The following is a 26,443-nucleotide window of genomic DNA, read 5'->3' as shown; positions in this document are numbered from 1 at the left end:
AGACATCAAGTACAGAAATGAGTAAAACTTTCACTCTGCAGAGAGCTCTGGATTTCACCTGCCCACAGTCAACCACATATCAACAGAAACTCACCCCCTCTTACCCGGAGCTCTGTGGTGGAGGTCTTTACATTTGGAGCTGTTGTGGGAAACACACTTCTTGCAGAGTGTATGCTAACTGCTGCCGAGTTTATGACAAATCCAAAGAAGCCCGATGGCCGACACCGTGTTTTACACAGCAGACGCAGCCCCAGCAGCATTGAGCACCTGGATGCAACTCTCTGGATGCGTTCAGGAACAGTATTGAGTGTAGGTCACCTGTGTTTTGGCTGCGCTCCGAGCCCAACACACAATCACTGTAGTTGCACACGTAAAACAGAAGGTCAGCTCAAAACTACATTTTGAAGATAGTATGAGGAAAAGAATCTACAAAATAAATACAGATTTGTGTTTTATTTATCTTCTGCCCAGTGATTGAATTGCCTCACCTTATTCACACGTTGGCGCGCGTACAGGTCGGAATCAGCAATCAATATTACAATCTTCTACAGTGAATTAAAGACACTAAGAGATATTGGTATTGGGAGGCTGATTTGTGACTCTGATACAAGAATAGAGCTGTCGCCCATTAAGAGCTCTTTCTCCGCTGATGATGATGATGATGAGCATTAACAAAGCAAGAATGGGAAAAGTGAGATGCAGTTATGACACAAGGGCACAATACAGCGCCGAGCCCCGAGCGCCGCACCAAAAGACCCGAACAATCGACCTCTGAATAATTCACCTGACCTCTCAGGCCACGGACCCACTCCTCCTCTCACCTTACCTGATAAAACCCCGACATTTTGATTGACCTTTTACGCTCAATAACCTCCTCCATGCACCACAAAGACTCATCAATGTAACAACGGTACAACCTTCAAGCTGCGACACAAACCCAGATTCATTAGTGCAGCTGGCTGACAGTTAACGAGATCAGATTCAAGGATGACCTCCTGTCAGTGTTCAGTTTAGACGAAGCTGCTGAGGTTCAGTCACATGCACAAGTTTTTCTTTCTGATCAACTGCCTGTAACACACACACACACACACACACACACACACACACACACACACACACACACACACACACACACACACACACACACACACACACACACACACACTCTTTATCTTACTCCTGCTTCCTGCTTCTTCAACTCGTGCACAAGCTTGGACATTCTTTCCGCATCTTGCAGCGTGTTGCTTTTGTAAAATACTTCACCTTAATAGGTTTTTATTGAATTTATGTCATACATATATTTGTGTCATATTTACAGTTTTTCTTCTCTTCTTTATTTGTTTTGTCAGTTGTTCACATCTTTGGTTCAGACTGAAACATCTCAACAACTGCTGGATGGAATAACATGAAACTTCGTGCAGACATTCATGCTCCCCAGAGGATAAATCCTCTAGCGCCACCATGAGTTTCACATTTGTGGTTTTAGCGTGAAATGTCAAGCTAACTTTTGGACGGACTGCCATGAAATTTAGTACAGATATTCATGTTCCCTTCAGGATGAATCGTAACGACTCTATCATTGTAAGCATGTCAGCACACAGACGTTAGCATTTAGCTCATAGCAGCGCTCAGCCTCAGTACAGGGCGGAGCTTCAGGTGCAGCCGCTGCTGATTGACTGCAGTTCACTTTAGCTGCTGGATGCTGGACATACTGATGGTCAATGGTCTGTACTTGTACAGTGTTTTTCTAGTCTTCCGACCACTCAAAGCGCTTTAACACTACATGTCATCATTCACCCATTCACACCGCATTCATACACTGATGACAGGGGCTACCATGTAAGGTGCCACCTGCCCATCAGGACTATAACATTCGGAACCAATTTGGGGTTTAGTGTCTTGCCCAAGTAGGCTACATATCGACTAGTGGGGATCGAACCACCGATCCTCTGATTGAAGGACGACCCTGTTCTACCACTGAGTCACAGTCGCCTTGTGTAACAACCAAACTTTTCCTCAAGTCGCTGAAGTCCGAACGCTGAAGAACGCAGCAAACAAGTGGCCCGCTCCAAACGGCACAGGTGAATTTTTAATTAGTCAAAATATACAACGTGTTCCTGTAGTCTTATGATGATCACGTTGCTCGACGATGGCTGGAGCTTTATCCCTGTACTGGTATAAAGGTGTGAATGTGGGGCTCACCACTTAGGCTGACAGATAACACACACTGTAGGTTTCCTTTTCTCTGGAAGTGACGCTGCATCAATATTACAGCATGAAGATATCACTCAGGTTAAGAGCATAGAAATATAACATCAGGGATGAACAGTTAAGATATAGGTAGAAGAAGAGAAGCAGATGTTTTGTATCAGGTGACACTTGGATGTAAACAGTGCTAACGTGACATAGCAGCACACAAACATTATGGTGATTGTATAAAGACACATGAAAAAAAAGTTGTATAAAATGTTTCTTATTTCAGGCGTGACCTGACCTTTTTGACGAAGTATATTACTTAAATACTATACTTTTTTATACTACAATTTTGAGGCACTTGTACTCCTACTTGAGTGTTTTACATTTCTTACTTTATATTTCTACTCTGCTGTATTTCAGAGGAAAATATAGTACTTTTTACTCCACTATATTTACTTGGCTACAGATTCAGATATATTATACAACAGATAAATGATGATGTATTATTATAGATTGAGCTACACAGCAGTACATAAAGCAGTCTAAATCAGCTCCACCAATAATAATTAAAATTCAATAATACAACATATATGATTTTGAAATGATCCGTTATGCAGAATGCGTACTTTTGTTACTTTAAGTATATTTTGATGTCAATACTTTTGTACTTTGACTTAATTGCGATTATGAATGCAGGACTTTTACTTGTAACAGAGTATTTGTACACAGAGTTGTTGCTACTTTTATTGAAGTACAACATCTGAGTACTTGTTCCACTCTTGTGTGTTTTAGAGTAAATGTCTAGTTAAACGCAGAGTATCATCTGTAGGCCTACATCGTTTTCACATCATCAGTATACTCCCACACACAACGGTGCCGTCATCTTCACCTACAGCACACTACAGACTGCAACCTTCTTTTCTGAGCAAAAACAACAATCCAACAATCCTGCACAAAAACAACAAAACACACTTTGACAGTAAAAAAAAGAGAGTTTAAGTAAAATGCGTGGACTGTAAGAAGTTTTGGATTAGTTTGCGCTCAGTTAAATGAATGCAGAAGTAACCCGTGTTGTTGTGGAAATACACCCGCGATGAGCTGTTTCGAGAGAAAAGAAAGTAAGTGAAGCAGAGCTTTTATCTCCTTCTCCAACCCAGACACACAAACTCTCTTCTCCTTCAACTCAGTCTTTAATTCTTTCCGTTACTTTTAAAGTTCGGGACTCGGAAACAGACAACGCTCGCCCTTCATTCCCTACAGCTTCCTGTTCGCCTGTCTGCCTTTCTCTCTTCCTGCTCCATCTCTTACTTTCTCCACCCCCCCCCCCCCCCCCCCCTCCTCCCCTCCTCCCTCCAAAAAAAATAAATCCATCTCGGCATGTCGACCACCTTCCCTTGCTTCTCCTCGACTCCCCCAAGGTCAACCCAAAGTGCGAGTGGCAGCGTGTCTCCTTACCGTGCGTCCTTGGTGCGGTGCGTCCTTGGTGCGGTGCGTCCTGCTGCGGAGCTGAAAAAGCGTCCTGGAAAGAAAACACGAAAAATCTCACAACTGCAAGGAGAAACGAGGGGCTAATGTTTTTCCTCCAGGCTTCCCCACCTCCCGCCTCCTCGCCACTCCACTCTCTCTCTCTCTCGTGCTCTCCCCTCCTCTCATTTTCTCCACTCCTCCCTCCTTCTCTCTCTCTTCACTCCCCTCCGTGGCGAGGGCGCAGGATTTGTTAAAGTTCTACTTTTGACATGAAAACACGGAAAACTACATTAACAAAAGAAAACACATGAAGCGCAAGCAAAAGTGGAGTAAAGTGGTAATTAAGAAGTTTGAGGTAACTATGACCCCTAGTGAACTTATAAATGAAACAACCGCAAACACCAGTTTCACATATGTAGCCGACAGGTTTAAGTGCTCATTTGGAGGCGGGGACGTAAAATACTCACAAGTAAAAGCACTGCCTTGAAAATGTCCCTTAAGCAGCATCAATGTAAGTCACAATGCTTGTTTTGTCCAACAAACAGTTCCAACTTGGATATATATATATATATATATATATATATATATATATATATAGATATAGATATAGATATATATATATATATATGCAACTGAAACATGACAAGCAGCCTCAACTTTCCTCAACTTTTATTTAGAGGCCACAAGACAAAACGTTTTAACCTTTGACACTGTGTTGAATATGATCACATGTTTTTGTAACGCATTAAACTCTAAAGTAACTGGTCTGAATACAGCGGTACTGTAGCTGTCGGATTAATGTGGTGAAAAGTACAATATGTCACCCTGAGATGTAGAAGTATCTTTACTGCTTATTTCTTTCTTTCCTTTTTTACTGATGCCTCTTGCTGTTCGCTGTCCCCTTTGATGCTTGGGGCGACTGTGGCTAAGGGGATAGCAGGGCCGTCTTTCAATCAGAGGGTCGGTGGTTCAATCCCCGGCTCTGCTAGTTGCATGTCGATGTGAGCAAGACACTTAACCCCAAAATTGCTCCCGTAGCTGTGCCTACGGTGTAGAAATGTGATAGACTCTGAATTGTAAGTCGCTTTGGATAAAAGCGTCTGCTAAATGACTGTAATGATGCTGTAACTCTGCACATTTCTCAGCTGTGGGCTGTTTATCTATTCTTAATCTTAAAGCATAAAATGGAAATACTTAATTGAAATTCAAGTACTTCAAAATTGTACTTTAGTACAGTAGCTACTTGAGTAAATGTACGCATCTCACACGAACTTCACTCACATTATTTCTGTCATCCATCCCTCTTAATCTTTTATTTCTTTGTCCCATGCAAAGTACTTACTAAAGAACTAAAGTACAATTTTGAGTACCTGACTTGAGTATTTCCATTTTATGCTACTTACTGCCACTCTACCACATCTCAGAGGCAAATCTTGTACGTTTTTTTTAAATGAACATTGTTTTTAATGATGGTTGATTAGACCTCTGGTAGGGTGGAGATTGGGTGGAGCTTTGCTCTATAAAGACGTGACTTCACTAAACTCTATGAGCTAAGAATGATAACGGAATAAAAAGGTGAGGCCGATATCAATCACACGAATGAAAACACCTGAGAAATGACACGATACTTTAAAAAGAATATGATACATTGCTGTTGATTAAACTAAGTCATGTGCTCCATCTCGACTACTTACAATGCGGCTTAAATGCAAAATAATATTTTGAATTATTTTAATCTATTATTATATTCATATTGTTGCAGATTCAGTTGTTATCTACATTGTAAACTTTTGACAGTTTTTGCACTTTAGTTTTTGACACTTTGTGTTGTGATCTTCGTGTTGTATTGAATTGAATGCAGGATTTGTAGCAGACACTGTAGTATTACTACTTATACTGAAGTAAAACCTGTAAATACTCCTTCTGCAGCTGGTCCCGTGTGCGACTCTTTGTTTTACTGATGTTTGCCTCCAGCTTTCTGTTTCTTCGTCTCTGCAGTGTCTCCGTCTGCCCCCCTGACTGAGGGTTCAGTTTCCTGGAGACCCAGGGGAGGAAATCACTGTGGTTTAAAAAAACCAAATCTGCTCTCTGTTTAAAACTAAAGTAATACAACAACTAAAGAAAAAGGTTTTGTTCAGCTTTGGGAGGTGATTCAACTTCATGGTTGCTACAATTTATGTATGTTAAGTGGACGTAACCATATGAATCGTTGAATACACTGAGCATGTTGTATTTACAGTAACTCAACTGAACCATACTTTCCTCGAATGATGTGACCACAAGGTGTCGCCAAAATGCATAAAATCGTTTGAGTAGAAGACTGAACTGTGTTTAGATATTTGTACTTCAAGGCGAGTAAAATAAATGTATTTTTCAGTCATCTGACAAAAACCCAAATACAGATATTAATAATCTGGGTGTCTTGTGAACGTCATTACCAGGTGTGAGGATGTTGTCGGGTCTGATTTTGGAGCAACAGGCAGTAGCGCTGACATCTCTATTGCATGTGTGTGTATTTCAGGCTCGTCTGTTATGTGTTGGAAATAACAATAAAGTGAAACAATTAAAGTATTTCTTCTTCCGTTTTAAAGCTTCCTCTTCTTCATCTGCTGCTTCTTCTTCTTCCTCTTAACCTGTGGACTGAATATATGTACTCAAATACTACGAAAGTACAATTTAGAGGTACTCAGCATTCTCATTTCATAACACTTTATGTTACATTGCATTTATTGAGATATTGTACTTTTTTTTTACTCCACTACAACTTTAGTTACAAGTTACTCTGCAGATTAATAATTTTCATACAAAACAGGTGATCATCTGATGAAATATGAAGCATTGTTGTAGATTAAACACAATGAGCTACTTCTCAACCATCTACAACAATAACAAATAATTCACTTTTATCACATATATATATGTTGGCATACTTTAAAAGAGGCCTCGCTGCATAATGACTATTGTAGTGGAACATTTTTAACCTGTATTTTTGCTGCTTTAACTTGAATAAAGACAAGTATAAACCGCTATATTAACAGCTCCTTATGATAAAAGATAAATCTACATCTGAATCTGTGCAATGAAGCAATAAAAAAGTTTTTTATATGTATTTTTCATCACCATGTAGCATGAACAAAAGGGAATAAATTAAATAGAGACTCTTGTAGCGCCTTCTGGAGGGGCAGAAAAACAAAAAGAAAATTCTGCACATCAGAATAATTCACTGTTTTGACAAGCAAATTCATGAAAAAATATAATTTGAAGTCATTCAGTGGAGTCTGGAGCAAAGTGATATTCTCTGGATTCAGGAGGGACTGGGCAGGACAGTGTGATCTGATCCAGAAAATATTAACATTTCACACATGAGGCTTTGACATACTTACAGAAGGGAGGGAGCAGTGGTTCAGGGTTTGATGCACCAGAGACATATTTTGTTATACGTTGAAGGAGGTTGAGGACATGAAGTTGCAGTCGGCCCTTTTTTTTTTTCTTTCCCAGAGATTTGGTAAAAGGATGATTGATGCCTGACGTGGCAGCAGCTCTAGAAACTGGTGGTGGAACCTGGAGGAAGACTTGAAGTTGTAGATATCAGTTACTGTGTGAGAGGAGCTTGATGAGGCAGTGAGAACCTTTTAAAAGCAGTTGAACTGAACACATATTTATCAGCAGGGTAAGGACTGCAGCTTCTGTGATTCTCTCTGAGGAGCAGGTAGTACTGGAGGACTCAGAGGAGGCTTTTCTCTCTGTCCTTCTGAGGTCACTGAGGTAGTGCACAGTGGCAAGGCATCATGATTGCCCCGCAAACCACCCTCACATAGCAACCACAACCACTTCAACAAACCAGGCCAACCAACAAGAGACCTTTGCTCTGTTAGCATGTGCACAAACATTGGTGATTGGTCAATTATTTCAAGTGTTATATATATATATATATATATATTTAAAGACATTAATGACATAAATTCCCTTCTTTCTCGATTGTCTGACTGCAACATCTACACACCTGGTTCCACTTAACTCATCTGCTCTACCTGACGTTCCCCGCTCACCTCCTCACCTGTGTCACCCAATCACCGACCTTTCCCCATTTCCTCTGATTAGATTCAGCTCCACATATACGGGTCCAGATCCTCTGTTCCTCTGTCATGTTGGCCACGTAGCAAGCAACATATTCAAAGGAATAGTTCAGACATTTTGAAAAATACTCTTATTAGATTTCTATAATGTGAAGATTGAAGTGCGTTAGGAGCTGGATGCAGATAGCAGTTAGCTTAGCATGGCATAAAGACTAGAAGCAGTTAACCTGGGCCTCTCCAAAGTAAAAAAACCCACACATGTGCACCTCCTAAAGTGCACTAATTAACATATTGTAGCTTGTTTGTTTCATTTGTACACAAAAATAAATTGAAAACAAACAATTTGTGGTTTTAGGGAGAGATGAAGGAACCGAACCACAAACGTGTGTCTGTGGTTACTTTTCAGATTGAAATTAAAAAACATTTCCTCCGGAGGGGACCGGACTCTAGGTTGTGAACACTGGACTATAATACCAACTGCTTATAAAGATAGCTAGTAAAATGCTGCTCACACATTGATGCATCAGCACTAATGATGGGAAGCTGATTTCTATTTGAATAGCATGTGTTTCACAACTTCCACAGCCGTCCATCAGGCTGCACTGTGTGTGATTTGACCACAAGATGGAGCTCTGTTCTAAGAAAATACACTTACATATACTGATGTTTCAAAAGAAAAAGAAGAGTTATTTGTAGTTTAATCTTGTTAATTTCAAGTTCTTCTCCATTTTAACAAAATAATACAGGAGTTCTGCACTTCTCAGAGTTCCTTCTTTCTTTTTCTTTTAGCACCAACATACTTTTGTCCAGAGGTCAGATTCTGCTATAGAATGGAGCAGGTGGGTGTTCAGTGTTCAGTAAAACACAGGTTCCCATACATTAGAAGATCATTATAGTCCCATATGTTCTACCGCAGTCGTATGTTATAGATCATGAATAGAAATGTACACAGGAAAACGAGAAAAACACATGAAAGAATGATCTTTCAGATGCAAAACAAACTGCAATGTCACCGAGCCTCAACCCAAAAACATCAGTTGGAGTCAATTATTGTGTTGTTGTGTCTTTGTCACTTATCATCTCATACTTAAATGTTTCCATTACCTGTAACGCCTGTCAGAAGACCATGATAAAACAACAACAACATTTTACTGTAGGGTATTTCACTTTATTTAAATTCAAATAGCTGAATATCAGCTAGTTGTATTGACTAATTTAATTGTACTAAATGTGAACTTAATTGGTATTCTGTCTCTTATAGGAAACTATTGTATTTATGATTTGACACCAACAAGCAACAAGAAGAGTTTAAAATCTGTTTAATTCCATTTATCCCTCACTACAGGCCTGGAGATTAATTGGAATAAAGTTAATTCCAATTGAAATGCCAATATACTATATCTGGATTGTTGTTAACGAAAAATAATGTAAAAAGGACAATGTGCTATATGGGAATTCAGCTGTATTGATCAGCACTCATATCGCTCAGGTTTTATTAAAAAAAAAAATCGAAATAATAATAATAATAATAAATAAAAATAAAATGAATAAAACGAATAAAATGAATAAAATGAATAAAATGAATAAAATGAATAAAATTAATAAAATTAATAAAATTAAATAAATGTTGTCAAAGCTCAAAATGCATCATTTAGAAAAAGTATAAAATTAGTAAGAACAAATACATGTAACTTAGTGACATTTTTAAAACTCCACTCAGTCCACCTTAAAAACTAAAAAATATATATATATATATATCAGCCGACCTTAAAAATGATAACTGAAGGGGGCTCGGTCGAATGACGTCACACCCGCTGATTGGCTGCCTTGTCGATGTTTGTGGTTATGCAAATGAGCAGGGTGGTGCTCGTTGGAAACGAGTAGGTGTGACGTCAGTTCCCCCCATTCGCAGAGAGCGAAACAAACATGGCGATAGACTCGAGTGAACTCGGGTTCACGCTAACTTTACTGGTCTTTTCTGGTGTTTTGGCGGCCAGCCGGGCCGAGGAGGCGGCGGCGGAGTCGAGAAGCGGGCCCCGGATACTCGGCATGCGGCTGGAGAAGAGCGACACGCCGGCGGGGACCACCGAGAGAGGGGTTATCCAGGTGACCGAGGGCAGCGACATCCTCTTCAGGTTCTACGGGCTCCACTTGCTCCCGAACACCTCGGCGCTCATCAAGTTCACGGAACTTTACTCCAGCGACAAAGAGGACGACACCTTCGGCGCACTCATGACCCCAGTCAACAGGACTTGTTCCGAACTCACGAAGGACATAGAAGTGAAGGGCTCCATGATGGTGACCAACCAAAACACCTCCGGCGTGGTCAGCCTCCGGATCAAGCAGCTCCGCAAGAGCGAGGCGGTCAAGGTGTTCGGCTTGTGCGTCCGCGACACGCAGGAGAAGGAGGAGACGTGGAACCTGATGGACGACAAGGACGGCAGGGTGCGCGTGGTGGAGGTGGCGAAGTCGCTGCTGCCCACCTGGCTGCAGGTGATCATCATCTGCTTCCTGCTGGTGCTGTCCGGCATGTTCAGCGGGCTCAACCTCGGGCTGATGGCGCTGGACCCGATGGAGCTGCGCATCGTGCAGACTTGCGGCACCGAGAAGGAGAAGAAGTACGCGCGGAAGATCGAGCCCATCCGACGGAAGGGCAACTATCTGCTGTGCTCGCTGCTCCTCGGGAACGTCCTGGTGAACACCACCCTCACCATCCTGCTGGACAACCTCACCAAGTCCGGCATCGGCGCCGTGGTCGCCTCCACGGTGGGCATCGTGATCTTCGGCGAGATCGTGCCGCAGGCGCTGTGCTCGCGGCACGGTCTGGTGGTCGGGGCGAACACCATCATGGTCACCAAGTTGTTCATGCTGCTGACTTTCCCCCTGTCGTGGCCCATCAGCAAGCTCCTGGACTGCGTCCTGGGCCAGGAGATCGGCACCGTGTACAACCGGGAGAAGCTGGTGGGCATGCTGAAGGTGACCGAGCCGTACAACGACCTGGTGACGGAGGAGCTCAACATGATCCAGGGCGCGCTGGAGCTCCGCACCAAGACGGTGGAGACCGTCATGACGCCGGTGGGCGACTGCTTCATGATCCACAGCGACACCGTGCTGGACTTCAACACCATGTCCGAGATCATGGAGAGCGGCTACACGAGGATACCCGTGTACGATCACGAGCGCTCCAACATCGTGGACATCCTGTACGTCAAGGACCTGGCCTTCGTGGACCCGGACGACTGCACCACGCTCAAGACCATCACCAAGTTCTACAACCACCCGGTCCACTTCGTGTTCCACGACACCAAGCTGGACTCCATGCTGGAGGAGTTCAAGAAAGGTTCGTGGCGATCTTGTGATGTTAATCCCAATTAATACTGTGGTTGTCCAACACAGGCAGTGGTGGGAAAAGTACTCCGATCTTAAAGTAAATGTGAAAAAAATACTCAAAATCTTCCTTAAACGTGCAGAATGGCCCCTTTTGAATTACAATAATTGTAGTTGATTCAGTTTTGTATTGATATTATAAAGAAACTAACGGTATTTAGTAGAAGTAGTGCAGTAAAAAGTACAATATTTGCCTCTGAAATGTAGTGGAGTAGAAGTATAAAGTAGCATAACTATAGAAATACTCAAGTAAAGTACAAGTACTTGAGAAGAAGACTGTTCGTCACATGGACGCCATACAGAAACCCTGCAGTTAATTTTTGACTATTTATGAGGCTGTCGGGCGTGTTGGTGGACTGGATGCTCATCTTTGAAGTTCTACTTGTGTGTGTGTGTTACGATGGCAGTACTGCTCCTCTTTCCCAGCATCATTTTGGCAAATGTCAACATGATTATTTGAACGTCTCCCTCATCACCGTGAGCTCACTCTGGTTTGGTGATCAATGGGATGTGTGGATTCATCCTGCCTGCAACACTGCGTAGAAAACAACCCCAACATGTTCTTCTTTGTGTGTGTATTTGCTGGTAGATAAAGTGTCTTATGTGATCTCATCCAGAGTGTGAGGACGAAGTCCTGTGGAGGCTGTGGTTGCTGTGAGCATCAAGCATTTCATTAGGAGACGGTATCTGTCCTCCAGACTCCCTGACTGGAAGTCGTGTTAGCTTTAAATTTCAAGCTGGTGTGAGTATTTGCTCAAGAGTTTCAGGAGGGATACTGAGCCAAGTCACCATCTTAGACATGTTGGTGGTGTTACAACAAGAGAAAGCCGGTTTGGCCTTTTTCTTACAAACTAAACAATGTGAGCAAGAACACCGTTGTTTGTCTAACGTCGAGTTTCTGATAAAAATGGCTGAAGTGGTGTTGAGTCTTCGTCAGGAAACAAACGTTTTATCGTTGATATCCAAAATCACATCCTCATTTCACTTCTCTCTTCTTGCTTGTGCTGCTTATCCTCATGTGCACACTCCCTCTCTCAGGAGAGGACACACACACACACACACACACACACACACACACACACACACACACACACACAGTGACGCCACCCCCCCGCAGGGATTTGTTTTTCCTTCTCTCGGGCGTCTGGCCTCAAGGCCACAGACGGCAGACACACTCGCTGTGTCTGTATCTCCTCACAGCGATTGTTCTTCTGACGGCATCCTCGGCTCCACGTTCACGTGATTTTGTCTCACCGAATGCATCCCGACTGAGTCGCCGTCTTCTCGACTTGCATCTTCTCTCAGATCAGCTGCTGTAGATTTGACTTTTGAGTGGCCGTGGTGGCGGCGCTGCGTGACATTTAGCCAAGAAACTGCTCTGCGGCTCGTCTTCAGTAGGCTCGGCTGGTGAGGTGGGAGGGTTTTGAAACGAGCTGCAGTGCCTACACACACACACACACACACACACACACACACACACACACACTGGGGCTGCACAGAGAATTGAAAACAGTCCACATTGGCTCATAGCTCGGCAGAGAGATTTACTGCAAGACCGTTATGAGTGAAATACTCAGTAGTCGTGTTGAGTTTGAGTAACGCGATGGAGAAAACGCCCGGTGCCGCTCATCACTGGTGATCAGATATATACACGAGGAATAGAGATTTCTTTACAATAAACATTTTCACAAGAAACCACGTAAAGTAAAATGGATGTTTCCTCGTCAGCAGCATCCTATGATTGCTTTCATTTGAGGATGGCTGTGTTCAAAGTTGAGTTCAGACTTCTGGTACAGTTTCAACACATCAGTGTGAGTCACACTAAAAAGGGTTTTCGCTGCACTTTTCAAAGCTTTGGGCGATGCATCTGCTCGTTGACATCTGGCCTCCCCCTCGGAGCTGTACTGTCTTATGAATCTGTTAACGGCTCGAAACGTATTATTTAGCTAAATTTTGCACAAAAAGAGCCGACGTCTGACAGAAAAACGAAGTTAAGAGGTTGAATTTTGCAGGAAAAGTTTGTCGTAGCCAGTGTTCCAGCTCGTAGTCAGTTCGTCAACACTTCTACTCGGTGTGTCCGGTAGACACATACAGAGTACAGCCACAGAGTCTGAACCATAAGGTCCAAAGAGGTTTGACACCTTGGTAAAATATCTGGGGACTATCATTTCATTTTAAGGCGACGTGTTTTCTTCTTTCCTCTGGTTGTATAGAAGTCTATGAGAAAATGACTCTACTTCTCTCTTGATTTATTACCTCAGTAAACATTGTAAACATGAGTTTATGGTCTTGATCTCTAGTTTCAAGTCTTCTTCAATACAGCATGATGTTCATTTAGTAAGTTATGGTCCATGTAGAGTCAAACAGACCATTAAGCAGAGCATGCTTTAGGGCGGGGCTACTGTGATTGACAGGTTGCTACCGGTACTAGTCGTATGCGGCGTCTCTACGTCACTCCTCCGCTGTCCAAATGTGGTCACTTCTGTTTACTGGTTGCAACAAAAAATAGGTGGCGAGGATCTTTATCCAAGATGGCGACGGCCAAAATGCTTCAAAACCTCAGTCCACAAACCAATGGGTGCCGTGACCACGACTACGTCCACTTCTTCTACACAGTCTACGGATCCATGTGAGAAATATACTCTTATGAGGCAACATTTAGTGGCTGAGATACTTCCTTTGACATGCTGACTCTTTAGCTAGCGACAGAGAAGCTCGGTCCCTGTCTGCAGCGGTGTAATGGTGAAGTCTGTCTCAGCTGGTTGCATGTGAGAGCAGATCTTATCTGTTTCCTGCTCTTCATCTTCTGTAGATTCATCAAGTGTCGGGTAGATTTGACTTGGACTTGAGAAACGATCCCCCGATACTTAACGAGAGTTATTGTTTTTAATTAAAAATGATGAGCAACTGTAACCAAACGGGCAAAACCAAGAATATCCACAGGAAATCTAACATAAAGACACACCGCAGCGAGTACCTTATTCATGAGAAGGAACGCTGGCTTTTATTGTTGTTGTTTTTTTACAACGCCAGCCTCCATGCTGTGACCCCCCCCACCACCACCACACACACCTGACTCCCCGCTTACATCTCAAGTTCCACTCACTTGCCGCCTGGCATCCGTTTCCACAGGTGTGTGTGTGTGTGTGTGTGTGTGTGTGTGTGTGTGTGTGTGTGTGTGTGTGTGTGTGTGTGTGTGTGTGTGTGTGTGTGTGTGTGTGTGTGTGTGTGTGTGTGTGTGTGTTTCTTTAGGTTCTGCTCTTTACAACCAAATCTGCTGCAAGATTTTAAACTGTTTACTCTGAAAGTTCAGTTCTGAATAGATGATTATAAGAGTCATCAATACTTTATGTTCTGACATTTCTCCATCTCTCTGTGTGTGTGTGTGTGTGTGTGCGCTCTCTACAACCCTTTTCAGTCATCAGGACGTGACCTTTCAGATCGACTATGAAGCGACCTTTTTAGATGAGATGAAATTTTAATGACACACTGGCTGTCAGCGCAGGAAATAGTAACCGCAGACATCAAAAGAGGAAATAAAGAAAATAGTTTATCACCCTCTTAAAAGTGTTTTTATAAATAAAACGTAGAGGGTGTGTTTTATAGCAAATGAAACAAGCTGAAGAGCATTCTGACATTTACGAGAATTAAAAAATGCCGATGGCGTCGGTTTGCGCCTCGTGTGTACTCGTCGTTACTCGCAGGGCGGTTTTGACTTCATGCACTCTCTGGGCATCATTCAGACAAACACACGAGTGAAGCATGAAGTCACTGGAGGCTCATCACACTCTGTCAACAGACCTTCACATGCTGCACCCTCGAGCAGCAGCGTAGTGTATCGGCCGGCGTGTTGTCCTCGGGCTCTTTGAGTCATGACGGGATAGCATCAAAGGAAAAACAACACGTATGACACTGTTTCCTTTGTGTCGTTTAATACTATATATAATGATGATGATGAAGGCTCAGCAAACACAGTGCGGCAGTAGTAAAAAAAGACGACACACATTATTTTCTACGGTAATTTTATTTCTCAAATTAACTATTTTTGTCATTTGTTTGTCAAAACGTGTAAAATAGAATTGAACAAAGCTGAAACAATTAACTGATTAGTGCCAATTTTTAAGCAATAATGCCCAAAATTCACTTGCACCAGCTGTCCAAATATTAATATTTTGATAAATATCTGTCTTCTATGATATTAAACATGTATATATTTGTGTTTTGGACTCCTAGTTGAATGAAACAAGACATTTTAATATTTAAAATTGGGGCTTTTTTTAAATTATGAACTAAATAATAATTATTTAAAATAATACAGATTTATTTCTCGTTTCTCCCTGTACTCGTTTACATGTGTTGGTCATGTGACCACGATTCTCATCCTGGTGGTTCCTTTAAAAATCACTGAAGCAACAATCCTTTGTTTTCCAAACACATTTGTTTATTTCTTGGATAAGAGAAATATTTATCCACCAAAAAGTTATCGTCTTATTATCAAGTGTCGTTTAAGCTTTCCAGTTATTTTTGTAGATATTTCAGTTGTAATAAAGTAATTATTACACCTGTTTGCACTCTGTGTTATGATGTGTGACACCGCGTTAGATGTGAGTCAGTACCCAGGTCCGAGACGAACAGACTAAACACACCGAGGCTCTCAGGGAATGACTCAGCTTGTTGTTTTCTTTGTGGTCGTGAGGACCGTCTGCATTGTCTGCTGGTTGTCAGTGTTTGGCCACTTTTCTTCCTCCCAGAGCCCGGCTGCCAACCGGAGAGGGTATTTTAAGGCAGAGCCGCACAGGTGAGGCTCATCCAGCTGACGAGCCTCCGATCAGCACCTGTAACAAATGAAACACAACAGGGCACCTTGTGTATGAGAGGAGGAGGAGGAGGAGGAGGGGGGTCGTCACAAGACGTCATGTTGGTATTCGGGGAAACATTCATCATCGGCCATTTGTCACCATTTTCTGATATTTTATAGACTGATGATTTTCTCGATGAATCGATTAATTGTTCGGTTTAATCGACGATGAAAGGAAACACACGAGGGCCGTTATTTGTATTTTTGTGTATTTAGTAAACTAAACAATTGATCAACTGCCTAGTGGATTTAGAGCTAGTCGTGTTAAACGTTGTGTAATAGTCGTACTCGTTACACCGAGAGGTTGAGAGAAGTTTCTAAAACGTGACGTCTCTACGTAAAAACCACTAACTAGCGTTAGCACGTCTATGCTACGCTAGCTCCTGAGGGTAAACTGAATGTAAACACATGCTTGCACTGATTGTTGTTGATTGTTAAATGTTTGCACCTCCCGTCACGCCAAATTCCTTGTATGTTCAACATACCATGGCAATAAACGGTTCTGATGCTGCTTTAACACTATAATGATTGTAACAGTGAATAAAGAGGAACAGTGTTGTTCCTTAATCTCATTGTCTTCTGACATGCAGGCGCTCACTTTTCTCGTGTTACGCTGCAAACGACATTTCTTGACGTGATAAAAACATCACATGTAGAGGATTCTGCTGTTGAAGTTGCTTTTCTGGTTTCTTTTCTCGCCCTCCCCTCTTTTGTCTCCTCTGTATTTAATCAATACTTCCCCGTTGGCTTCGTCATGTGTCCCGACAGCTCGAACGCACTCCCTTTACTAAAGAGGCCGAGCTTGTGACACTCCCTACGCGTCCTATGCACCAGGACACTGTGATTTACTACATCCCTCCAGTTGAACTCTTAATCTCAGCTCTAATCTGTGAACCTGACTCTGTAGCGCCAGTGACCAGAGATATTGTTAGTTCCTCTTTTAATGTATGAAAGAGATTTACAACTCTGAGTAAAAGATTAGCCAGTCTCATGTGAGGCTGTGAACCTCCACTCCTCTTTTGTATGATGGGTGTCTCTCTCTCTCCAGTTATTCTACCGTTCTCTGCGTCTTCCCACCTGTCCTCGTTCTTCTGTCTTTTCTGTTTCGTCTGTCAGGGAGAGAGCAGTTTGACTCACTCTTGGCAGCAATTTGAATGTGATGAAAACAATAATAGTCTCTATTGCGGCAGGAAAGAGGATTTTTCCAGAAAGCCGTTATTGTTGTGTAACACGCGCTGTGTTCACATTAGAGCTGGCGGCGTGCCAGTAAAGTGAAAACATGGGAGGACCCGCAAAGCCCAGAATCTTCCAGATTAACAGCCTGGAGAACATGGTCAAATCCCTCATACACTACTCACTAAATGGGAACGGGCCTGTTAGTTGTGCCATCATGCTTTGTTTTAATAATTGTTAAAGAACTAAGAGTTTGCGAAAGATTTACGAGCTCTTATCCGCTCCTCATAGTTGTCCATGGATTCAGGGTGTATGCTATGCTGGTATCACCCTGCCCACCTCTCCACAATATTCCTGTTGTCTTCTTTCACTTTGGACATTTTGTAATCAACGTGTGATCCGTAAAATGCTACTTCTAGTCCCACGTTGAAACTCATCAAATGTGTAGTTCAAAGCTTTGTGGAATTTGGTTTAATTTGGTCACGCGACACAAAATGAATTGGTAATTGTTACCGTGCCCCCATGCACTGACACGCTTTATCTTATCCAGTCTGATGTGTGTGTGTGTACTGTCGTTGTTTATCTGGCTCTGCTGCAAAACAAATCTACCCCAGTTGAGCGACAACAGCTTCAGGTGACATTGGCACGTTGCATCCTCAAAAACAAATCACCAAAGAGAAACGCGGCACCAGCTGCAGCTTTCTAAAGATTTTCACAAAAGATCGAGCAGTTAACCGGCCAGCTGGATCTTAACAGCGGTCTTTATTTTTCTGCAGGTAGTTTTGTGTCTGTGTGTGTGTGTGTGTGTGTGTGTGTGTGTCTGTCAACGGATGTTTGACTTTCTATTTATAAGACCAACCCTTCAGGTGTTCTGCTGAGTCACCGAGTGTAAACATTCGCTCCCTCTCACAGCAGCTGAGTTCCCCCGTCGCTCCGGCTCTGATTTGATTTATGGAAGATAAACCGTGAATGATTGATTTGGGTCTTTGACCAGCTGTCTTCTAAAAACACTTCATGATGTAGAAGACAAACCTCTCACCCAGAGAATTATTTTATGTCTTACACAGGTTCAGCGCCAGCTAACAAAATATATTCTTACATCGTCTGCTGCTATTTTTAGGTTATGAAGTTTGTTTTGATCTACAAGAAGCAGCACGTTTTTCTCATTGATTGTCACACCGTCTTCCTCAGATGGAGTTTGCACAGATTATTTAGATTTTTCTAAGCACTTTAAGCGCTTCTCGTCCATCGTCCATGTATGAATTATTAATTATCACTATAGTACACCACAGCGATGACAACCTGATGCACCGGTGCTTTGGGAAGTGTGGACCGACTCCAGACATCGGTGGACTTCTACTCTTCTTCGTCAAAACAATCAGCAGCTGAAAAATCAGTAGCAGACGATTCTCTGTCTTCTTATCAGCCGCCTGCTGCTTCTCTCTCTCTTCCTGTAGAGTCGTTGTAGCTTGAAGTGCTGACGGTGCACCGCACTCCTTCAACTTTTAGTGTGTGTGTGTGTGTGTGTGTGTGTGTCACAGCAACACTTCCAGACTAGTGCGCCATAATGATATCAGTCAGCATGAAGAAAGAGCAGCTCGGCACTAATGACTTGATGTCCCGCACAAAAGCACACTCAGACAGCTGTCTATTTTGTTGATATTACATAACACTTGGCCTGATATCATCTCATGTTAACTAGTATCCTGGATGAGCAGATTGGACTGGAGACGTTTTAGTTCCAGGTTTTATTGGCTACAGGGTCAAAAATATACTTTATATGTACGTACTGGCCTCAATACAAACACATAGTCTGCACACAAGCAGCTTCATGTACTGTAAGTAGGAGTGCAACGGCTCATAAATCTGACAGAAGTGAGCAGAATATAACTCTTAGAGATCCCCGATTACGCTTTTTTGCAGCCGATACTAATTGCCGATCATTGCCGATCCACATTGGCACATACAGGTTGTTTAGTTTTGATATAGCAGCTGGTCTACAAGGCTGCAGACTATATTTTTAGTTGACAGATTTGCGACAATGAAAATAATCTTTTAGATTGGTGCAGGAGTCTTGAACTCCTGACTCGCAGGTGAATAATGCTGTGCACTGTTTTGGTGTCTAAACCTTCAAACCTGGTTTATATTTCATCGCCTCGCTGAAACTCTTCAACAGCACGTCCACACCAACACTATTTTTTTCCTGCAGTGTTATTCTGAATTCAGCCTAAAACTTAACATGTCACCACCTCTGCTGGTGATCGAGGATCGATACCGGGACGTCCTTTTTGTTTCTAAAGCAATCTGTGATGAATCTGATACGCCATTTCTTTACAGCCCGACTGTCCCTTATGCTCAGAGTAGCTCCTTCTGCACGGAGCTCCAGTTATAGCTGGAAAAACAGGTTGGAAGAGCTTGACGCGTCCCGCACGACAGGCCTGCGTGTGTGTGTGTGTATGTGTGTGTGTGTGTGTGTGTGTGTGTGTGTGTGCTGCGTTTACGTGCATGTTTGCAGCCATGCGTTTTTGTTTCATTCCTGCACGGCGCGCATGCTTTGCGGTCGGTGGCCGTGGTCCGTGCCGGTTGGGTTTTTGTGCGTGGGCGGTATGCATGGCATGGCATTCCTTTCCCATACAGACTCATCGGTCCCCCCCCCTTCTTGGCCTTTTGTCACCGATGTTTCATGTCAACAAACAGGCCGGTGACGGAAGAGCCACAGGGCAGAGAAACAGACTGCAAGGTCACCCGACCCGCTGGGAGTACATCTGTTGAGTGTATGATGGTCTGAAACACGTTTAAAGCCGTGAGCAGGTAGTCCGACGAGCAACCGTCCCTGAACTAAAAACAACTACCTCACCCAGAAAAGCTGAAATGCTGAGGGTGTCGTGTTCATTTCCTGGTGAACGCTGCGCTGTGAGCTCTGTCGGAGAACAGAGGAGCTGCAGCCTGAAGCTCAGATGAGTTTATTGTTTGTGACTAAAGGTCATCGTGTTTCTCGGTTCCTGTTTTTCCGCAAAGTGTTCTTGTCCGCTCTCACGTAGTGTCATAGTTATGGATGAAATCTGTGGTCTTTTTAAGCACAAAATGCTTCGGATGATCATAAAAACATAATAGGTAGATAGCTGGAGAGAGAAAGATTTAGAGCTGAAACGATGAGTTAATTGAAAGAAAATGAATTAATAACACTTTCTTATTTTAGGACTGTTTAATCAGATGAAACACAAGCAGTTTGATGACTTCACTTCCTGCTTTTAGGACATTTTGATGGAGACTGTCACAGTTATGTGTGTGAATGAAAGGCAGATTGTTAAACTACGAGGCTCAATCAGTGCCCTTCATTGTAGCTTTGACACTTTATTTTGACTTTCAAGTTCACCTCGAGTGAATCCAAGTCAAATCCAAAACATACACGAATATAAAAAACAATAAAGCTGAGCTCAGTTAATGAAGGATTAGTAATCTAAAGAGGCTGATATTAAAAAGTGACGTCAGAGAGAAGCACTCGAGGCAGCTCACAGCGTGTAGAACGGATGAGCGGTGGATGGAGGGACGGATTTTGTATTTCTAAAATATATATATCCACTGTCCTGTCACGTCACATTGGTAAGTGACAGCTGTGTGTGTGTTCCTGTGTGAGCCCCGAAACACACGTCTCAGACACACAGGACCTCGGCCGCTCTGTGGGGTTGTTTTAATTATAAACTCTGCGGACACAGGTCAGACACTGTGTGTGTGTGTGTGTGTGTGTGTTCGTGCTCGCTCGCAAGGAGCCAATAGACTCTCAAGTGACTCTCCAGTAACTGGGTGTAAGTATGTCTCCCGGGGTCCTGCTTCCTCTGAAATATTGACTCAGCACCACAGGGAGAGGTCTCTCTCACACACACACACACACACACACACACACACACACACACACACACACACACACAGAGTGCCTTTTCCATGACATGATGTCTCTATTTTTGTTGCTACAGTGATCTTGTGTGGAATGAACAACAATCGGCTAATGAATGCGCTCGGAGGCTTTCTTGCTGCAGGACACCGTCGACTAAAGTTCTCCATCGTGCCATGAAATCATGCCACTCCTTCCTCATGTGACCTACGTCCTGATGTGCCTCTTTTAGGGGTTTAAGAGGACACTTTTATGATTAACACTAAGTCTACATAGTGTCCTCGAGCAAGACACTGAACCCCATGTTGCGCTTTAACAATGACTTGATTAATTACATCCGTTGATCGACTCGTAAAAGCCATTAATTTAGTAAAAATACCAAACTTTTGCTGTTCACAGCTTCTCAAGCTCAAAGGTCGGTTTGCCTCCTCTTTTTCTTTATCAATGACTTTTGTCAGACAGGGTAAGATGTTTAAAAACACCAATTTCTGCTGGGAAGTTTCTCACTTATCGGACATTTTATAGGCTAAAACAGATCCTGGGTACGTGAACTTAAAATGAAAATAATCCGCCCTCATGTCGTAATCAGAACTGTTTGAATCGTGTGTGAACGTCCAGCGCTGCTGCTTCCTCTCGAGCGTCCAGACTAAATATACAGTGCATCATCCGACCTCTCACGGCGTGACATCACAGGCTCCCACAGGCGAGCCGGCCTTGTGGGAAATGGATTCCTCAAAGTCCCTCCACGCCGTTCACGTAGTAAAACCAAGCAAGGTCAGAGAGAGAGAGAGAGAGAGAGAGAGAGAGAGTGTGTGTGTGTGTGTGGAGAGTGGTGTTTGTGTCATCGTGCCGGCGGTGCCCACTTTGCCAGGACACGCAGGCAGACATCAAGGACACACACACACACCAGAAACACTCACAGGCTTCGGTCTTCTTTTAATTGCGTGGTCATATGAGCTCTTTGTAAATCCCATTGATCTGCTGCTCTGCTTTTGGAAACGAAGGCCGTCAATGGACCTTTTTTTTTTTAGGATTTCCCGCTCTCTCTCCCTCGTCTTCTTCTTCTCTTGTTTCATGCTTCATCACCACCTTAATGGCTCTTTGTTTCGGGGGAGAATGGGATGCCAGAGGCTTTTTTTAGATTCTATTTTGACTGACAGTGAAGACGGCTCCTCCTATATTTAGCAACCAAAACATCTCACCCGTCCTACATTTCAAATCCAATATCTTAGCTGTGTGTGTGTGTGTGTGTGTATGCATGAATGAATGTGTGTGTAGCTTAAACCAGTGGCTTACGTGTGTATTCCCATACGTTTTGTCTGGGTGGAGGGGAGAAAATGACGGACCAAACCCTCAGATGTCCTCTTGGGTGCGACCATCTGCACTTTGAACTGTGTGTGTGTGTGTGTGTCTTAGTGTACATGTGTGAGTTGTGTGTTGTACGGTAACGCTCGTGGCCAAAGTCCAGACCCAACCCCAAACTGTAACGACCTGTATACTCATTAACAGGCTGTTTGTGAGAACAGAGCTGCTTTCAGACGGGAGTCCATCGTGATACGATTGTGTGAATGATGGGGCGTCTCGGTCAGGTTTGTGGTGAACACACAAACGTGACGCCACGAGTCCGGCAGCTGTAATGTTATTAAAAACCCAACAGTTATTGTGCAAACATGCCTCAATATCAATAAATAGATTGCAAAGAGATGGTTAGCAGCCACAGCTCTGCAAAACATAATCTGCTGAAAGATTCTGAACTTTGTAAGCATGACTATGAAGCTCGTAGTGGAGCCGGCGTGAGGTCAACGCACCAGAAAATGACCTTGACTAAAACTTGACTTGTTTCTTTTCATTGCGTGTACAAAGGCAATAAATCAGTCCATGAATATGAGATATGAGTTCACAGATAGTTACAATATCCTCCTCTGCATTGTGGACCGCTGACACTCTGTGTCTTCTTCTTCTTCTTCGTACGCCGTCTTGTGCTTCGGAGAATAATGCAACGAACATGAACTCCTTTGCGAGCGCTCGTAGCTCGAACGCCATCTGCGGAGGCTCGTGCTACGAGTATACAGAGTTTAAAGGCTCGTCATGTTGTACGCTGTTTCATTTTTTAAGGAGATGTAGAATAACGCTGAGGCGACGTTGAAGCATCTGACATGACTTTGATGTTGATATCCGCAGTACATTTTCAGTTTGTTATCAACCTCAGCTCTGCTTTGATTCCGGGGCTTTTTGTTTGTTGTCATTCTGGGAACCAGGCATCAGCTTTTAGTTGCTGAAGCTGAAAAACAGGGTTGCCATTTTTAGTGACAAGATACTAAGCAGTTTTATGTCCGCTTAATAACAAAACTGTGACATAAAAGAATAAATGATTTATTACAGTAACCAAGTTAAATTCTTTGTGTTTGTGTTTTATGTGATACTTTCGTGTTATTAGTTATCGTGTTCGTCAATTCCTGGTTCACTAAATACCCGCAGTGCAGCTGTTGTCACGTTAAAAACGTTATATTATTATTAAGTGCTTTGTCTGCTTCACCTGTTTTCATTGGACAAGCATCTGTTCCCACATTTCTCTGTTGTGGTTGACCGTGTTTATATTAGAATAGAGACATTTAAAGGTCTGCTGTGTATGTTTTTCATTGTTTGCATTGAATGTTTCTCCCTAATTAACCCGTATGTGTCCGTAATGGCCAACAAATCCAGTTCAGTGTATTCCCTATCTCATGAAACATTTGCAAATAAAACTTTATTTGCAAGCTGTGAATCTTGCGTTATAGAAGTAAGCATTGAAATAGAGATACAATCCTCCGTCACAGTTTATATCATTTTATATAGCGATGCATTTTTATGGATAATCAATCCAGAGACGTTATTTATGGATAAATGTTCGTATAGGTTTATTTCTGGTTCATCAATTGAATTTAATTATTTTAAAAATAAAAAAATGAACCGGTTCTGCTCATTCATTTGCAGCTTTTTTTCCCCAAAATGACCCAAAGGAACAAGCACATAAAGAAGCGATGGCTGCCACAGTTAAAATATCGGCTCGGCTTACATCTGCTTCTCCTCGTCTCTTTCTGTTTATTTATTCATCTTCTACTTTCACGACGCTTCCACCAACTGATGCAACTGCACATCCCATCACCCTCGTGCTCGATGCGTTGACACACATGCGGTAGATCGCTGATATATTTGTAGAATGTACATATTCATGGAGAAGAGTAATCAGGGTCCTGTTCTTAAAAACCCTTCTGCTTGTGTACTAACGGATGACGTAATCAGCTGAAAACCCCCCCACTCATGATTCTCTTTGTTCCACTTCAGGAAAATCCCACCTGGCCATCGTGCAGAAGGTGAACAACGAGGGGGAGGGAGATCCCTTCTACGAGGTGTTGGGCTTGGTCACCCTGGAGGACGTCATCGAGGAGATCATCAAATCCGAGATTCTGGATGAGTCGGACCTTTACAGTGAGTTTGGCTTTTGTTTATCGCGTCTCTTTACTGTCAGTGAAGATCATTTTACATCTCGGTCTTTGTTACACCACCGTTTAAAAGTTTAAAATAAGTTGTTCTGTTTATGTTTTTCTTCTTTATCATCGATTATAACTATTTAAACAAATAAAACGGTATAATATTCACCTTTTAAGTAGTTTTGGCGTCAAAAGAAGGAGAATGAAAAGTTTAGAAAAGTGTAAGTGACCCTCAATCTTTATTGAACCACAACAGTGAAACTGGGCTCTAAATGTTCACTTTTCTTTGGCCCTCTGCAGTCCACTGGGTGGTTAGATTGAAGAAGATTAACTGTGATTTATCAGTTCACGTTATGTTCAGCTGATACTCCAATAGTGCCGCTAACCCCACACTAACTTATTATCTTGTGAAGTCTGAAGAGCAGCTGTTAAAGGCTGCTTTAAATGTGAAACACTTGACACTGACTCAGGAACCTGCTCCTTTTTAAAGGATAAGCCTCCGGTTTCTTCTTCTTCTTTCACCAATGACTGGAGATTTCATCTCTGTCTCTTTCTGCTCTTCAGTTGTCAGTCTGGTTGAACCGCTGTACAGCGTTTTGTTCTCCACGTACAAAACAAATCCTTCACACACAATAGATGTATTTGTAAAGAGGACGTTGTACAACCTAAAAGCAGCAGAGACCGATCAGACGTATAGAGAGTCACTGACTCAAGCTTATTGTGTCAGAGGATTCCAAACTGTTGAACGGTTGTGTATTTATTTACTTGTATTAATAATTTTGAGGTCTTTAGACATAACTTTTTTTCTTTTTTGGTGTGTGTGTGTGTGTGTGTGTTTTTTGTCACTTCTCAGCTGATAACCGCAACAGGAAAAAGGTGGTGCCCAATAAGAATAAGAGAGACTTCTCCGCCTTCAAAGGCGAGAGCGAATCAAAAGTGAAGATCTCTCCTCAGCTGCTGCTGGCCGCCCATCGCTTCCTGGCTACAGGTGGGGAACAGACTGATGCACACACACACACACACACACACACACACACACTCAATCACTCATCGCAGTATTACTAACACGCAGCCAGTAGATCATTATAACTTGTAAACCAACTGTACTTAAAGGTACTTGTATTTAACTTGCGTATTTCCTAAGGTTTTGACTGCAGGTCTTTTACTTGTACTGCGGTATTTTCTCAGTGTCGCAGTAGTACTTTTACTTGAGTAAAGGATCTGAATACTCCCTCCACCACTAAACATATGTCTTTGATATGGAGCCACAACATGAATATGATTCTGTCATCTCGCCCATCTGACAAGCAAAGCAGTTCCACACAGGCCGGGAGGAGGTTTACACGTGTTTGTTTACTTGGAAGGTCTATTTAGGATCCGAGCAGTCTGCCTGGCTGTTTGCTCACCGCCACAAGAAGACTCTGGACCTTTGCCAGCTGGACGCGACGCCGCGACACTGCTGCAAATCACTGGAGAACGTGTTGCAATCCGCCCGGTTGGCGAGCGTGAGCGGATGTGCTCTGCCAGGAGTGTGTTAGCAGTTAGCTGCTAGCATGACGTAGCGCTTCCTCCTCTCACAGGCGCTGTGGTGGGAGAGCCCGGCAGAGTCTCATTCCTCTGCGTGATGGGATAACGTCACTGTCTGCTGTTTCTGTTCCTTTTTTCCTCAGGATGATGACGGCTTTATTTTTCTGTCCTGACTCATTACACAGGAATGGGATTTTTCCTTTTTTGGGTCCAGGAAGTTACTGCTCTCCTGTTTCTGTTCCTTTTATTTCGTTGTTGTTCTTGTTCACATTAACGATCTTTAACCAGCTCTTCTTATTGTGTCTGAACTCTGTGGATATCTGATGTGGGCTCTCTGGAGTATCACTGATATTTGAGAGAGTCTTTAAAGTTTTCATAATGTATACTTTAAATAGAC

General features: G+C 42.8%; 2 protein-coding genes and 1 long non-coding RNA gene across 4 annotated transcripts in view; 1 reads left to right on the top strand and 2 right to left on the bottom strand.

Annotated features, from left to right (window-relative positions):
* The window catches only part of LOC142964186 (phospholipid-transporting ATPase ID-like), a 34,586-nt gene extending 30,769 nt beyond the window's left edge, over nucleotides 1-3,817 (bottom strand). The window contains exon 1 of the mRNA XM_076104399.1: nucleotides 3,652-3,817. The gene's annotated coding sequence lies outside the window, so the exon portion shown is untranslated. The remainder of the gene's footprint in view (nucleotides 1-3,651) is intronic.
* A 5,812-nt stretch (nucleotides 3,818-9,629) lies between these two features.
* Nucleotides 9,630-26,443, top strand: part of LOC142964145 (metal transporter CNNM4-like) — a 40,046-nt gene continuing 23,232 nt past the window's right edge. The window contains exons 1-3 of one of the 2 annotated variants that reach the window (XM_076104331.1): nucleotides 9,630-11,079; nucleotides 24,374-24,517; nucleotides 25,373-25,507. In XM_076104331.1, coding sequence (XP_075960446.1) covers nucleotides 9,666-11,079; nucleotides 24,374-24,517; nucleotides 25,373-25,507 — 1,693 coding nt within the window. In that variant the 5' untranslated portion in view covers nucleotides 9,630-9,665. The remainder of the gene's footprint in view (nucleotides 11,080-24,373; nucleotides 24,518-25,372; nucleotides 25,508-26,443) is intronic. The other variant, XM_076104330.1, reaches the window with a different exon arrangement.
* Nucleotides 20,354-26,048, bottom strand: LOC142964146 (uncharacterized). Its single transcript, XR_012957508.1, has 3 exons — nucleotides 25,926-26,048; nucleotides 24,385-25,519; nucleotides 20,354-23,330 (listed from the first exon to the last, which is right to left on the bottom strand). It is a non-coding gene; the product is annotated as an uncharacterized LOC142964146 (long non-coding RNA).

The sequence above is a fragment of the Anarhichas minor genome, unplaced genomic scaffold, assembly GCF_050575085.1.
Source record: "Anarhichas minor isolate MPS153535 unplaced genomic scaffold, ASM5057508v1 ptg000030l, whole genome shotgun sequence".
NCBI lineage: Eukaryota > Metazoa > Chordata > Actinopteri > Perciformes > Anarhichadidae > Anarhichas > Anarhichas minor.
This window is presented reverse-complemented; position numbering and strand designations above follow the sequence as displayed.